At 40.4% G+C, this 16,099-nt stretch overlaps 1 protein-coding gene across 1 annotated transcript in view; it reads right to left on the bottom strand.

Moving 5' to 3' along the window:
* DGKK (diacylglycerol kinase kappa) overlaps positions 1–16,099 on the bottom strand; it is a 137,488-nt gene that overhangs the window by 120,770 nt on the left and 619 nt on the right. The window contains exon 2 of the mRNA XM_015563108.1: positions 14,206–14,578. Within this exon, the coding sequence (XP_015418594.1) occupies positions 14,206–14,578 (373 nt within the window). The remainder of the gene's footprint in view (positions 1–14,205; positions 14,579–16,099) is intronic.

The raw sequence follows: 16,099 nt of genomic DNA, 5'->3' as shown, positions 1-16,099 counted from the left end.
AAAAGGGGACATTGGGGGGGGATAAGGACACATTTGTAATATCTTAATCAATAAAGGGAAAAAACAGCTATGGTACATTTACATAATGGAATACTACTTGGCCATAAAAAGGGAAGAAAAATTTATGGATAGCATGGAATGACCTGGAGAAATATACTAAGTGAAATAAGTCAGAGAAAGACAAGTACCATATGATTTCACTCATATGTGGACTTTAATGAACAAACCAGACTAACAAGCAAAATAGAGACAGACTCATAGAGAGAAAGCAAACAGCTCTTGGGGGCGGGGGCGGTTGGGGTGATGGAGGGATTGAGCAAAAACATTTAAAAAAGAGTATGAATTTATGGACATGGACAACAGTTTGGTGATTGTGGGGGGAGGAATGGGGGGAGGTGGAAGAAGGTATATGGGGGATAAATGGTGATAGAAAAAAATAAAATAGAGAAAAAAAGAAAAGATAATTTATGTAAAAGTGCCTCTTAATCTCAAAAATATCAAACAATCAAGGTTGAGAAGCAGAGGTTTGTATAGGGTACTATGGTAGCCCAGAGGAAGGGCACCTAGCCCAGATGGGAAAACAGTTAAGACCCCCTAAAGGAGACTGATGAGCTGAGCTGGGTCAGTGGCATATTATTGACTTCATTTAAGGGACACAAAGGCGAAGCCACGGAAAGATTTAGCAATTTACTCTATATTGCACAGTTATGTAAGTGGAATTATGATTAGAACCAACATGAAGTAACTTTCAATTTAGAAAGAGTCCAAATTATTGAACCCCTGGGCTATAAGATACCATTTGGATTTATTTGAAAAATAAAATTTATTTGCAATAATATTTTGAGAAAGTTCCATATTTATATGCCTCTCAGAAACATACATGAGAATATTAGAAAAATGAAAGCACACCAAAATAACCAAAGCCTGCAGCCTTCTAGGACAGCTAATTAACACCTATGCCACAATCCTGGCAAACTTTAGTTCTTCATTATATGGCTGCTGCAGCTTAATACAAGATGTATTGCATAAAAATGAGGCTCAAACTTTCTCATCTACCAACTTATAGAGGCCTGAGTCATTTCAAATCATTCCCCCAAGTTCTTCAACCACCAAAGGCAGCAAACAAAAGTGCTGCTAATTGAATGTGTAATTAGGGTTTATTATAACTAGTATATATTAGATTAAAGTCTCATTCAGCACTGCTTTGAATTGTTTTTGTCCTGTTTTTATTTATGCCTAATTGTCCTGTTTTATATGCATTTAATTTTGTAGAATACTTTATATCCTTTGTGGATGCAGAGTACAAATTCTAAATAAGTAATAACAATAAATTTAATTTATGTAAAATTGGTTTTTTTATGTGCTGTATGTACACTTTATAGTACTCTGGGGAATCTTACAAAATCAATGTGTATGGTACATTTATGCCCATTTTGTAGGACTTGGAACAATTTTGCTGTTTTGAATTATTACAAAGGCTTACAGTTATAGAAGGGATTTTACCAAATATTTTTAGATCTATCTACAATTTATTTGGTATGCTGTCCTTGGTCAGAAACACAATCCCCAATAATAAAAATGTTCCTACAAGCAAAGACAGTGCATGTTATGACAAACCACTTTATTAGATAGTTGTAACATTCCTAAGGTTGGGGGAGAGAGGAAATCTCAAGAATGGACACGTTTCCTGGAGAGTATGATCTACTTTCTGGAATATTTTAGGTCAAATTTTAAACTCGGACTTATTTTTCTTTACTATTTAATGTGTTTCTACATCACCAGCATCCTTGCTAAGAAGCCAGTAATAAAGCTAATTTGCAGGGAGTGCAAACTCACTTTCCTATTAGGTTAAACAATTGGGACGGTACATCAGAAACCCATTTTAGCATACAAGAGGACTAATGAAATACTTCTTGTATTTATGTTAAATATTGGGCTTTCATTTAAGATTTCATTGAGAAAAAGATGCAAAGATTCTACTGCTAAAAAGGTCTTAAAGATACTGGACTAGCTGATCCCCAAAGGTCCTTTTCATGACATTATATGGATGTACAGTACTGAAGAGAAAAGGTTTCACTGGATTCCCATCATGGTTTTTTACTTTTGATGTAGAAAACTATGTGATACGAAATAGAGAGAGCAGACCAGACTCTTATAAAAGTGGAATGTGGGTCAAAGAAGTCCCAAAACAGTAGAAAAAGGACACTAGATAATATAATTATTTTTCCCATTTTTAGCTTTCGCAATTTAGTTTGGAATTCAGCATACAAAAAATTAAAAGTTAGATAGTTTTTAATTATATGCCCCATCAGTCAACCTTCCACTTTAGCCACGTTATTTTATTAATTAACAGCCCTCCAAAGTGGCTGCACTTCCTCAGTCAGATGATGTACACACTTTTGTCAGTTGCCTTCAAGGTTTCCATAGAACTTTCCCCCACCTACTTTATTTTCCACAATATTTCAGTCTGTACTCTGTAATTCTATCAAAGTGGCTTTCTCCCCTCACTCTATATACTAAGGCCTCACTGCTGTCTGTAGGCTCTGGCCTCACCTGCCCAATTCAAGCATAACCTTGCTTCTACCTGATATCTTTCACTGTCATTACTTAATTTAATTCCTCTTTTCTCTAGGTTTGAGGACATATCCCTCCCATTTATCTCAAACGACTCTTTTGTTCACCCCCCCCCCGTAAATTTCTTATGTCAAAGTGAATTTGCTATCAGGCAGTCCCTCATAGCTGAATCTAATCCATCCCTGTTGGATAGTGAATTTTGAATAGTGGGAAACCTTATTCTATTATTCTAAACTGGAAAATAATGAATTCCTGTGCCATGTTTAAAACTCCAACAATTTCCTCAAACATTACGAAAACACTCTAAAATACTCATGTAACAATCCTCCAAACATGTATCATATTGTAAAATTTAAAAAACCAATTGCTTAATTATTGAACACTTGGTGGACTAATTAGTAGATATGTTTATGTGTACTTTACAGTGATGTCATACAATACTGGATACAAACACTCCACCCCTCAAATAAAAGCAAGCTTTGAAGCTGCCTATAAATGTCTAGCTTTGTTTTCCACCATTGGAAGAGAGGTCAAGGAACTCTTTAAAAAAAGTTTAGTGCTGGATGACGGAAAGGCAAAGTAAGGCTTTGCCAAGAATTTCTAGAAGGAAGATTTACTAGTGAAAAGCAATATATGTATTAGGAAAACCATGAAGAGAGCCACTAAATGTGTGCTTTGATTTTTATGTAAAACCAGTGAAGCCCCACACCCAAAATGTCCTGGAGATCTTGTCAACAGGATGAGTAAATTAAAACAAAGGAGACCATGAAAATGCCAAAAGTATCACTTTAATTAGTCTTAACAGTCTCTTCCCAAAACTATGAGTAAGAACAAACTTATCTTTTTACTCAAGCATGGCAGGAGGGAAATTGTCAGAGTAAACATTAATTGAAGTTAGTGAGAAGGGCACTAGTTAATTTTCTGAAATCAACAGTCTTTTTCTGTAGCCTCCTTTATTTTTCTCTTTGCTATTTATGCCTAGCTGTTTCATAAAGTGACATCACAATGTTCCGTTTATACTGCAAGGTACATGTACAGTGATGTAAACAAATCACGAAATAAGGTTAAAGGTACATAATAAATGTAATGACGCTTATTAAGGGAAATTGAACAATCAAGGTAGTTCTAAAACAGGACTAAGAGACTACTGTTAGGGGTTAGAGTTGGGGTTCAGAGGATAGTGCTGTGATGTTGGAGCCAGCTTCAAGCAGAGTAAGGATTCAACTGACAGAGCCCGGGGTTAATGAAAACTTTCCTGATTTTAAGTTGCTTTACTCACATTGTGCTTTACTCACAATGAAGGAGATTAACAATTTCACTTTGTATGAAAGCAGATACCTTTCATTGTCTGCCTCAAGCTGCAAACTCTCAGAAGAGAACAGGTAGAAACAATAAATTTCCTAATGTTCTTAGTTGAGCCCCTCAAGCAGTGCTTCCATCCCCCTCCTATTCCTGGAGACCTGAATCAGCCTTAACCCCCATGATCATTGCCTCTTGTTTCAGAACTCTGTAAAGCTCTTGGTGGGAGCATCACACTTATCTCTCAGAATCCCACAGTGTCAGGTGCCTCACCCTGTGCTATCAGGGAGAAAACAGGGTGGGAATCCTGTCCTCAGAAGCCAATTTCTGTTCTACAGGTTCTTTAAAACAAAAGGCTTAAAAAGCTAACTAACACTTGCAATGCTTTGGAAGATGAAATCTCCAAGTGCTACCAACAAAGCTGAAGATTCTGATCTATGCAATACCACATTACACTTGCTTTTTAAATTACTGATTCAATTTTCTACCACATTTGGTTAATGAAAGCTGGATGAATTGAATATTCTGTCTCCTTATACAATTGTTGATAATGTCCTCACACATACGTATTTTTTCTAGGTAGTAGGTACCCAGATGAGCATGATTCAGGGTAACTTTGTGTTAAAGAGATAAAGGCAACGGTACATTTTTGCATATGGTTAAAAGTGACCTAGTAGAACCTTAGCACATTATATTAATCAAAATGTCAAGCAAAGAAAGACAAGTACTATATGATATCATGTATATGTGAAACCAAAAAAAAGTTAAACCTGTAAAAAATAGAGTAAAATGGTGGTTACCAGGGGTGGAGGAGGGGATAAGAGTGATGGTGTTTAAAGGTTCAAACTTGTAATGAGTAGTAAATAAGCCATAGAGATCTAATGCACAGTATAATGAATATAGATAATAATATTGTACTATAATTATGTTATGTTATAACTATATCAGCAATAATATTATAATATATCAAGGTACCATGCTGTACACCTTAAACTTACAGTGTCACGTGTTAAAAATTCGTTCAATAAATAAAAAGAATCCAATAAAGTCTCAGAAACTTAGATTTTCCTCTTGTGAATTTGACAGTAGAAAGAAGGTGGATTTTGTTCTAAGGTCACCTTCTTCAAACCCACGTCACAAAAGCTAGCTGGACAAATGAAATCTGGATGTCCAAAAAAGTGCAGTTAGTAAATGTGGGCTCAAACTGCCATTAGTATACGGGATATTTGTTTGTGTACACACAACTATTGTGTCTACATAAAATGTATACTCATTGCTTTTTACTGCAAAGCGATCCTTGAACAGTTGTTTCAAGTATGTTAATCATTCATATTATTCAGGCATCTGATTAGATAAACATAAAGCTAAAATTAACAAGTCTTTTCTAAAAACAATGTAGAACAATACACACATTCTGATAATTAAGTTAGGGAAGTGACTGGGGTAAGGGAAAGCCCGAGATACAATTGCACATTCCCTAACATGTTCCTACTGTAGACTATGAGCATACATAGAAATATTCAAAGAAATTAAATAAAAAATACATCAAAATATTTACAGCAATTATCTCTTGAGTGGTGGGGTGCTACAAAATTGTACTTACTTTTATTTTATTTTTATTTCTAATTTATTTTCATTTATTGATTAAGGTATTACATATGTGTTCTTATCCTCCCATTGCTATCCAACCCCCCCCCCCACTTATGCCCTCACCACCCCCACCTCGGTGTCTGTGTCCATTGGTTAGGTTTATATGCATGCATACAAATCCTTTGATTGATCTCTCCCCCTTACCCTCATCCAAAATTTTACTTACTTTTAAAAAGTTTTAATTTTTCCACATTATCTGAAATCGGCATTTATTCCTTTATTTTATGACATTAAATTTTTGTAAAAGAAGATGTATGCTGAGAGAATCTAGTAAAGCATCTGGTAAAACAAATAATCAATCCATGGATATCTGTTTTGGTATCTCATTTTCCAGAGTTGCTTAAAGGAACACTCGTCTGTGTGATTTTGCCCAATGTGGAATCTTTAATGCTAAACACATGGGACATACAGTGGGCACTCAATTTAATTTTTAAATAACTAAATGAAGTTTTAAAATGGAAAAACATTTCATTGTATTCACTGCTTATGAATATGACTTTCAAATTTTATGCACTTGCACAAATTGAGCCCTTTATCACTCTACAGAACAGTGAGCACATGATTAGACAACCACTGTAAAACCTCATTATTGAACTGGCTAAGGGTCCTTCTCTGCTAGGCAGGGGTGTGCATCTGATTTGGAAGTTAATAGTAAGAGTGTCATTACTTTAGAGTTTATCCTCAACTCTTGAGCTTCTATAGTATTAGAGGAGAACAACAATGCAGGTAATCCCCAAATCATTTCTGTTTGGTTTGGAAAAGGGGTATGATTTTCCCCTAAAAGGTTAGCCATCATAGTTTTGCTTTCCATGGACAGGATTTGCCTTTCCTGAGTGCACAGACTGACTGATGGGAAGGTAACCAGAAATGGTGTGGGGGACAAAAGAAAGCCAGGCTGGGATTAAAGTTTTACTACCCTTCAGCCTCAGGTACTGAATTTAAGGTTCACTGGCACCATTCTAGAATACTATTACCTTTTCTCTGTATAATACTTTCTAGTCTTTCAAGTGGAGTGGGTGGAGGGCACTTTTTCTTAAAAGACAAAGATTTTCTCTCTCTTTAAAAACCTTCTTAGGGGAATAAAGTTCAATGGTGTTGGTGAGATTATGGCCAACTTGCCTTCCATTAGGATTTCCGTGTGTGTGTGTGTGTGTGTGTGTGTGTGTGTGTGTGTGTTCTCTTAAAATTATTTTTTTCCCTTTTGGGTGCAGAGAAGAATAAGGTCTATTGATTTTAGTGAAGTTTAGTGAAGTTGATGGTATCTCGTTATGATGGGAGAACTTTTTCTGTAAAAAAATTGCTGGATGAAAAGATTGCTTGCTTTTGGTGAGATTGAGGAAACACCTTATTAGGTTTGGATAATTTCCATTTTTAAAAACTAAGTTTTGTGGAGAAGCTATTAAGGGCCATTGGATTTAATAAAGTTAGGGAACCCTCCTTAGGAGGATTTTTTTTCTTTTTAAAAAATTAATAATTTGTTTGGAATAAATAAGATTGGGAGGATCTTCCCTTGGAGAAGCTTTAGAAGGGGATGTTGTGATTTGTTTTTCTTCTTTGGTGGGCAGGGGTGGAGTGGGTTGATCATCAGCAATAATATACATTATCTTCCGTAAGACATTGCTGCATCTTCCTTGAGAATTTCTCCCTTTTAGTCTTTTACAAATTATCGCCTATTTTACTTTTTTCTTTCTCCCTTTCCCTCCCTCTCTCCTTCTCTTCCTCTTTCTTTTTTTAAATATTTTTTTATTATTGATTTTTTTAGAAAGAGAGGAAGGAAAAAGGAGAGAGGGATAGAAACATCAATGATGAGAGATAATCATTGAGCAGCTGCCTCCTGTACACCTCCTACTGGGAATCAAGCCCACAACCTGAGCATGTGCCCTGACCAGGAATCCAACTGGGGATCTCTTGGTTCATGGGTGGACACTAAACCATTGAGCTACACCAGCTGGACTCCCTGTTTCTTTGTGTTTGGAGAAAAATGTTCAGGGACTGTGGTGGAATCTTATTCTCTAAGCAGGAGGTTTCTCTTTTAAAATAGCCTATTCATTTTTTTCCTTTGCTCACTCCCAAATACAAATGTGTTCACTTGTTTTGAGAGAAAGGGGGCTAGGGACATCTTTCCTTAAGAAGACTTTCTTGGTTTTGTTTCCCTACCTTTTCTATTTATCCTTCCAATTTTAAAATTTCCTGTATTAAGAATAAAGCTTCTGGGTTTGGATGAATTTGGGTTAGCTGCCATTAGGATTTCCTTTTATTATTTATTATTTTTAAAAATTGCGTTTGTTTTTGTTGCATTTTGACAAAAAAAACTCCTTGGGACTTTGTGAGGCTGGAGCATTTCTCCTCTTTAAGAGGATTTTGTTTTTATTTCATTGGTAATATCCCCTCCACTTACATGCATGCCTTTTTATTATTAATTCCCTTTCACATCTTAAGAAAAGTATATTTTAATAATAAGGTTAATGTGCTTTGGTGAGGATGGGGCATCTTCCCTTGAGGGGTGATTTATTTCTATTTCCCCCCTTTTCTGTCAATTAAAAATTCAGGAGATTTAAGACCAGGCAGCCCATCCTTTCATATTTCTTTGTTGTTGTTGTTGTTGTTAAATTAAAACATGTGTGTGTATCTAGGGTGGAGAGTTTAGTAATTTCATTGACTGATAATTTTGAAAGAATCTTCCTGGTGGAGGGGGGCATGGAAGAGTGGGAAATGGGGGACATCTGTAATATTGTCAACAATAAAAAATATTTCCTGTTTTGTTTGTTCTTCTCAAAAGAAAAAAAAAATAAGAGGTGTGTGAGTGAGTGAAGGTTATTTCCTTTGTTGAGACTGGAGGCCCTAATCTTAAGAGGATTTCTCTTCCTTTTAGTTCCTTTAAAAAATTTTCCCTCTTATTTATTCATTTGTTAATTTATTTGTGGGAAGGTCGTAGGTTTATTATCTTGAAGGTGAAGAAATTATCTTTTTTTACCTATTTTTAAAATTGAGATGTAACTCACACACCATAAAATTCATTATTTAAAGGTGTACACATCATTGGTTTTTAGTATATTCACAAGGTTGTGCAACCATCACAACTATCTAATCTCAGGACATTTTAATCACCCCCAAATGAAGCCTTGTATCCTTTAGCTATCACTCACACTTCCTCCCTCCTTCCCCCTCCACAACCCCCTGCCCCAGCCCCTGGCAACCACTAATCTACTTTCTGTCTCTAAGGATTTGCCTATCCGGGAAATTTCATATAATTGAAAGAAATAACATTAGGGAGCTTTGGTAAGATTGGTTTCCCCCCTCCCTCTGGAAGATTTATATTTGCCTCCATAATTTTTGTGAGGGATTGGACATGGGCTGTGAGGCACAAATAAAGTTTGTAAGTTTCATTATGTTTTTAAAGGTTAGAAATATTTTTTTTCCTTTAGCTATCACTCACACTTCCTCCCTCCTCCCCCCTCCACAACCCCCTGCCCCAGCCCCTGGCAACCACTAATCTACTTTCTGTCTCTAAGGATTTGCCTATCCGGGAAATTTCATATAATTGAAAGAAATAACATTAGGGAGCTTTGGTAAGATTGGTTTCCCCCCTCCCTCTGGAAGATTTATATTTGCCTCCATAATTTTTGTGAGGGATTGGACATGGGCTGTGAGGCACAAATAAAGTTTGTAAGTTTCATTATGTTTTTAAAGGTTAGAAATACTATTTACCTTGAGATTATTTCTCTTCCTTTTAATTTTTAATTTTTCCCTGAAGGATATAACTTTCATGGGCTTTGATGCGGACCCGTTCCCTTTAGAAATTCTTTCTTTCTTTCTTTTTTCTTAAAATAATTCAGGAGAGGAATAAGTTCTATTATCTGGAGTCACTGTTCCTTTCTCTCATTTTTTTTTAATTCATAAATTTGTTTTTCTATTTTGAGGATAAGGTTTATTTGTTTTGCTGAGGGTGGGGGTATCTCTCTTTAGGAATGGATGCTTTCTTTTTTTAATACTTAATTTATTTTTTCCACTGAGGAAATTATAGTCAGCAGGCTTTGGAAAGGTTAGACACCCTATCCCTAACAGAATTTCTATTTATTTTCTTTCCAAAAGAAAGGTCTTTTGGGGAAGTAATATGTTCAGGGTCTTGTGCAGCGTCTCCTTCCTTCTCAGGCTCCTGTTCTATGATGGTCCTCTCTGGGAGCATCAGACAGGGATCAGCAGTCACTGCTTTGGAAAAAAGCAATACTGATAGAATGTCAGCTTAAAGACTGTCTTTAGACAAATGAAGATTTTTATGTATCACAGAAAGCCATATGTTAAATATTTTTAAAAATTAAGTATTTTAAATATTTTTATGACAAATTGTTATATCTTATTTAGGTGTCAAATTTTATTTTTGCCCTCTTCCACCCTGCTGCTTTCTTCAGGGGAATACAAGAGTTAATAATGCAGAATAAAGCAAACTATAAATTGCCATACTAGCAGAGGGAATTATATAATCCTTATTATAATGCCCCTGAATGGTTTCCTGGGCTCTATGGATTTTCCCTTTTCCTTGGAAGCAGTGAGGGCAATGGCTCAGCTTTTCTTTTTGGGCTACAGATCTGCAGAAGCCCTAGTCATAAGCACTAAGAATTGTTCTCCCAGTAAAGAAAGACCACTGACCAAATATCTCATTATCTTTTCTAGAACTTCCTGCTGCAAATGTTCAGGAGCTCCAGAATATACCAAGTAAGTCAGATGATATGATCAAAACCTAGCGAGGAAGGGGGAAAGAAACTGAGAGGAATGAAGGCAATTTCATCTTGATCTTCAACAGGTTGAACATTCACATCTACAATCCCTGCAGGTATTCTAGTCATTTAGGATAAAAATTTATTACCCCTGAAACAAACATCATCTTTGGTCTGCTGCTGCCGGGACTGCAGAGGATAAGGACAATTTCCAAAACATTTTCTGAAATTGTTAGTACTTTTTTTTCTTAATTATGGTTCTAACATCCATTCTGAAAATGGAAAGATTGACTGCATTCCCCTGAGGTGTATAAATTCCAGGATATTTAAGAAAGCATTTACTTCTTACTCTGAAATCATTGAGAATGCATTTTTATTCATTTACAGCAGCCATCTCTGCATCATTGCTGGAAATGGATTTGATAGGTTTCAAGCTTCAGCAAGTGTTTATTAAGCAAAAATAGGGAGGGTTGAATTGTACTAGGTGATGGGAGGGAGACACAATATCTACCTTTGGGAAGCCCAGAAATAGGCAAGATAATGTATTCAGGTAAAAATTACCAGATATCATATAAACAAATGCTTGCTACTTTGAAAGAAAATGTGTGCAAAAAATACCAGGAACTAGTTCTGTTATGGTTTGGGGTATAATGATAATTGCTGTGTAGTCATTAGGAGTGGTACACAGATGCCCTCTCTACCCCAGAAATACATACCACAAAAAATGTATTCCCAGATTTTCATCAATCACCTGCATGATGTGATTATAATTTCCTAGCTGATCAAAATCCAATGAATTAAAATATAAACTATCTTCAACCATAGTTGAATGGAGAAAAACAAACATGGTCCATATCTTGTAAGTTCCACTCCCCCCCTAGAGAGTTATCTCATTGTTAAAGAACCAATTCACACATCCTTACTTACACTTACTGCCACCAGGTGGGAGACAACGGTTCATTTCCTGGAAATCAAAATATTTTAGAAAGGAAGGAAATAGACAGGTTTAGTTCCCTAACTCTTATCCTGGTAGCTATTCTGAAAGAAAGAAAACAAGAACCCCCTTTTATCAGTTTCTACCCTGACTCTTAGCATAGATTTGCAATTAGTATGTTCTCAAAACCCAAAAGCAGACTACACTCCAGAAGATGCCGTGTATTTGTTTTTTACTGCAATACCAGTCAGCAAAATTATCTGGGATATCCTGCATTCACATTCAAACACTTGGTTTTGTTCATTTCATTCTTTGACTTATCAGGACAGTTGGATGCTACTGATACTGACTATGCTTGCCATGTAGGATTTTATTGTAAGATGAGAGCTGTATTTTGTTTTGATCTCTGAATGTGTGTGTGTGTGTGTGTGTGTGTGTACACATGCGCGCGCACACACACACACACACACACACACACACACGTGTGGCTTGTGTGTTTATTCTCCCCCAAGTTTGCCTTGAAGAGGCAGTGTCTGAGAACAATGCCACCCCAGGTAAGATGGCAACCTGTTTACCTTGAATGTTAAGATGCAAGTCAGCTGCTTTCAGGGTGTTATTTGCCTGAGGAGGATACAGCAGACAATGGTCCTATCACTGAAGAGATGTTCCCAACTATAGCAAGCAATTGCATAGCAACACCTAGAGTGCTGGAGAAAGGTTCAGGCAGACACAATCTGTATCTTTCAAAATCTTTTAGAGCCACTGATGAGTTCATCTACATAACCCCCTTAGTGGATAGTCGAGATTCTTTTTTTAAAATATATTTTTATTGATTTCAGAGAAGAAGGGAGAGATAGAAACCTCAATGATGAGAGGGCATCATTGATTGGCTGCTTCTTGCACGCCCCCTGCTGGGGACTGAGCCCACAATGCGGGCATGTGCCCTCGACTGGAATCAAACCCGGGCCCCTTGAGTTCGCAGGCTGATGCTCTATACACTGAGCCAAACCAGCTAGGGCAAGATTCTTAACCTTATTTTGCAAGATAAGTGACTGAATGAATGACCAGCTCTACCAAGGGCAAAGTCAAAACTCTTGGAGCTCAGGGTCCTCTGCCAGGGCACCAAGTGCCCCTGAGCCAGTCATCTTAATGAGTACTATGTAGAGGAAGCTAATCTGATTACCTTTACCTTGATTCTCCTTATCTGTCTGGCAACAGACATTTTCTAGTCAAGCTGGTGAGAGATGCTTTCTCACTGCCACAGGGCTCATCCCGGAGTTCTGGCCTCCGGCCTGTCTTCTGGAGGCCAATGAGACCACGCATTGCTGGTCAGCCTGGCAATTAAGACCCTAGGTGTCAGTTTCTCAGCCACATTCCCAAAATGTCACTTAAGAAGGCCACAGGCCAGATGGACACTACTGGTTTCAAAAAGAACAAGAGAAAGCACCAGGTTAGAGTGCCCTCCCAGGTCTAGCTGCCCCGCCCTTTCCCTTCTGGAGATCACTGCAGGGAAGGGCCACTGCAAGAAGGGGAGAGACCCACCTCCTGGTGAGAGCAGGGTTGTTAGATTTTTAAAATTTTCTTAGTCTCCTGCAATTCTGTTTTATTTATTTTTAAACATCTGTATTTTTCCCCATTGAAACTTTTCCCTTTAGGTTTTCTCTTTTTTAAGTCATATAATATTGCAATTATTTTTGCAAAGTCAATCTTCCCCGCTCACAACTCAGAAAGCAACCAAGGGTGATTTCATTTCTATTTTGCGTAATGCCAACCTGTGCCCCCTCCCCCTGCATTCTACAAGTGTGCTGCCCACAGCAGAAGAATTCCAGAGCCTTGTCCCTCCGCCCTGCTACGCAGCAGGAAGAATGGGCATTGTTGGTGTGGTATGTTATTTGTTTGTTTCTGTGTTTTGTTTTTCCTGCAGGGGAAGCTAAATGAAGGTGTATGTATGCATTACCATGATTTTCACAGTCTGGTGGAACGAAGTTTAGGGGAAGAGTAGGGGAAGCACAGAGAAAGCAAGAAAGACAGACAGACACCGGCTGAAGGGCAGACACTCATTTTTGGGGTCCAAGGCAAACACTGATAACCTTCATTCCCCCCACCCCAACCCCATCTCCCCCTGGGTCAGTGACGAGGATTCTCCACTTTAATTTTCCAGGCTAAGTGAAACGTTTATGAAGGCATCTCTAAAGAGTGGAAGAGATGAGGATTTCCATTTACACGCTCTCAAATAGCAACTTTTATTTTCACGCCGCTAAACTGGGGCTCCTGTACCATTTGAAGTGGTCTTGGTGCGGGATGCCAGTCATCTCGCTTGTGAAGGGACCCATCTCTATATCAGTGTGTTTGCACCTACCTGCGGGGAAATCCTTCAGACAGATGAGCAGTGGCTTCGACATACGCATGCTCTCCCCCTCCTCCCAGGCGAACCCTTCCCTTCCCCTGCAGTGTGCGTGGGCACCGCCCATCCCCTCATCCATTCCCAGAGTACCAGCTCCCAGCAGCTGACACAGGCACAGGGCACCTCCCTGGAGTGCCACCAGTTATGCCCCAGCTGAGGACCCCCTCCCCAGTGATAGGGAGGGTGCCAAGCAGACGGCTGTGGCTCCGCAGCTTGGGCCTCTGCGGCAGTGACCACCACTAAGAGGTGCGTCCCGCTGTCCCCACTCAATCCCATCCCTGTGTATCCCGGGCCAGCTCCAAACACCTCTTTAGGTCTCTTGCGCTCCCTGGGAGCATCTTCCTTCTCTTTTTCAAGATACAGGTGCTCGCCACACTGTCACTTCTCCCCTTGGGAAAAAACTGTCCTGATGACCACCCCATGCTGTCACCCGTTTCCAGCCCCAAACAGCTCACTTTCGCTGCCACATGTTGCTTCCCGCCTCCCAACCCCTTCCCACTCCGCCATCCCCGCATCTTTCTGAGCATCTTTTCTCGTCCTTGGCAGCCAAATGGGATGCTAAGGGTACCCAGAGTCCCGAGAGCCCGAAAGCCATTGGCCTCGCCTGCCTCAGGGGGTCTTTTTCTTACCTTTATACTAGACAAGGGCACTGGCGTTCGGGGCGATGCCGCGGTCTTTAGACCCGTCTTTGGAGTGATCACCGGACACTGCAGTAGATGAGGTGCTGGACTCGGCTTCGGACAGGACTCTGGAGCCGGCTCAGGGCAGGAATCTGTGGCTGGTTCTGGGACTGGTTCTGAGGCCGGCTCTGGAGCCGGTTCTGTGGCTGGTACTGGGATTGGCTCTGGGGCCGGTTCTGTGGCTGGTTCTGGGGCCGGCTTTGGGGCCGGTTCTGGGGCTGGTTCTGAGATTGGCTGTGTGTCTAGTTCTGTAGCTGGTTCTGGAGTCGGCTCGGGTAGGGCTGCTCTCCATCCTGAGTCGGGGCAGTGCCCCGGGCCGCGGCTGCTCCGCGGTCCATGGCCTCACACTGCCTCAGGTCTGGACAGCCTGTGCCCCTGAGCTTGGAGGGCTAAAGTACCCTTGGGAGCCCCGCCCCCTCTAGTTCGACAACCCCTTGCAGGGTGCCAAACTTTACCCCGCCCCACTCCATGGCTGGCTCTGCTCTGAGCTCTGAGTTCTAACCCGGGGCTCTCAGCGTCTCCCAGAGCTGGAACACGCCCCTCGGTGTGCGCACACCTCTTCGTAAGCAGCCACGGGCCAGATGGGCGGGAATCAGAGGGGCTTGCGAAAGCCGACTGGACAGAGCGCTTGATGACCTCCTAGCGACGAAGGGGAGGGGAGGGGGGAGACAATAGGGGAGGGGGAATAGAGAGCGGGAGTTGGAGCCCAGCCGCGCTTAACCCTTTAGTGACTTGAATGGGGAAAAAAAGCCAGAAGCGAACTTGAGGGTCTTTGCCATCCCCTTATCCACTCTGCTGTGAGCTGCTGCTCAGAACAGCTTCCTTCCTGTGTCTGCTCTCTCACCTCAGCAGCAGGTGAACCTAGCCTCGGACCAACCTCTTACCCCCCATCTCCAAACCTCTGTGGGCAAGTAATTCTTTTTGCTAATCCTGGAAAAAAAATTAACCAGCACAGGTGTGTGTGTGTGTGTGTGTGTGTGTGTGTGTGTGTGTGTTCAATCCTTTCATCCTTTCCATCGAAGTAAAATTTGCCTCCCCGCCTTCATTTTTTGCATTTCTGAGCTTTGCCAGATCAGAGCGGTTTGCCTTTGGTTACGGGGTTTGAAGTGCTTTGGGAAAGGTATGTGACGAGGGAGGGCTGGAGCACTGGTTTTCCACAGCCTTCAGATAGAGCTCTGAGAGCTAGGCAAGAGTGCCCAGGAAGTGGCTGCAGGACTGCACGCTCTGGCTGCCCAGGTCTCCGCAGTGATCCGGGTGTCTGTATGGCGCGCCTTTACTGTGGGATCCTGCCTTTTGCTTTTAGCTGGACTTCCCAGGCATCAGCAGGACTTTTTACTGAACTTGTTCCTGTGTGTGTGTGTGTTTGCTTGTGTGTGTATATTGGACTGGGGGAAATTCACTGCAACACCACACGTTTTTCACCTCCTGATTCCTAGGAAGCACTCTGACATTAGGGACCGGAAGATTATCTGGCGAAGAGAACAGCGGTCCCTGCCGCAGCACCCTTCCCACTACATCGGGAGACTTTAGAAGCTCTCTCTATTTTTACGGACACATACATACAAAGCATCACCTCAGTCAGATCTAGACTTTAGGCACCAATATACTGCAAAATTGCGATTAAAAATTGAGAAGACCACCCATTAAACCATTGCTGTGTGGGAGTTGGGGGGAGGAGTACCTATAAACCTAATTTGAAAGATGACAAGTGAATTTATCTCTGACACATAATGCTGCAGTTGTGGATAGCAACCCTCCTTCTGCAGCCCCTCCTCTCACCCTTTCCTCCCAGACTATATCCTCCACTAATTCCTCTTCTTTTTCCTACTGACACTGACCCACC

Source organism: Myotis davidii, unplaced genomic scaffold (genome assembly GCF_000327345.1).
Source record: "Myotis davidii unplaced genomic scaffold, ASM32734v1 scaffold1292, whole genome shotgun sequence".
Taxonomy (NCBI): domain Eukaryota; kingdom Metazoa; phylum Chordata; class Mammalia; order Chiroptera; family Vespertilionidae; genus Myotis; species Myotis davidii.
The sequence above is the reverse complement of the archived record's forward strand: the minus strand, read 5'-3'. Positions and strand labels throughout refer to the sequence as shown.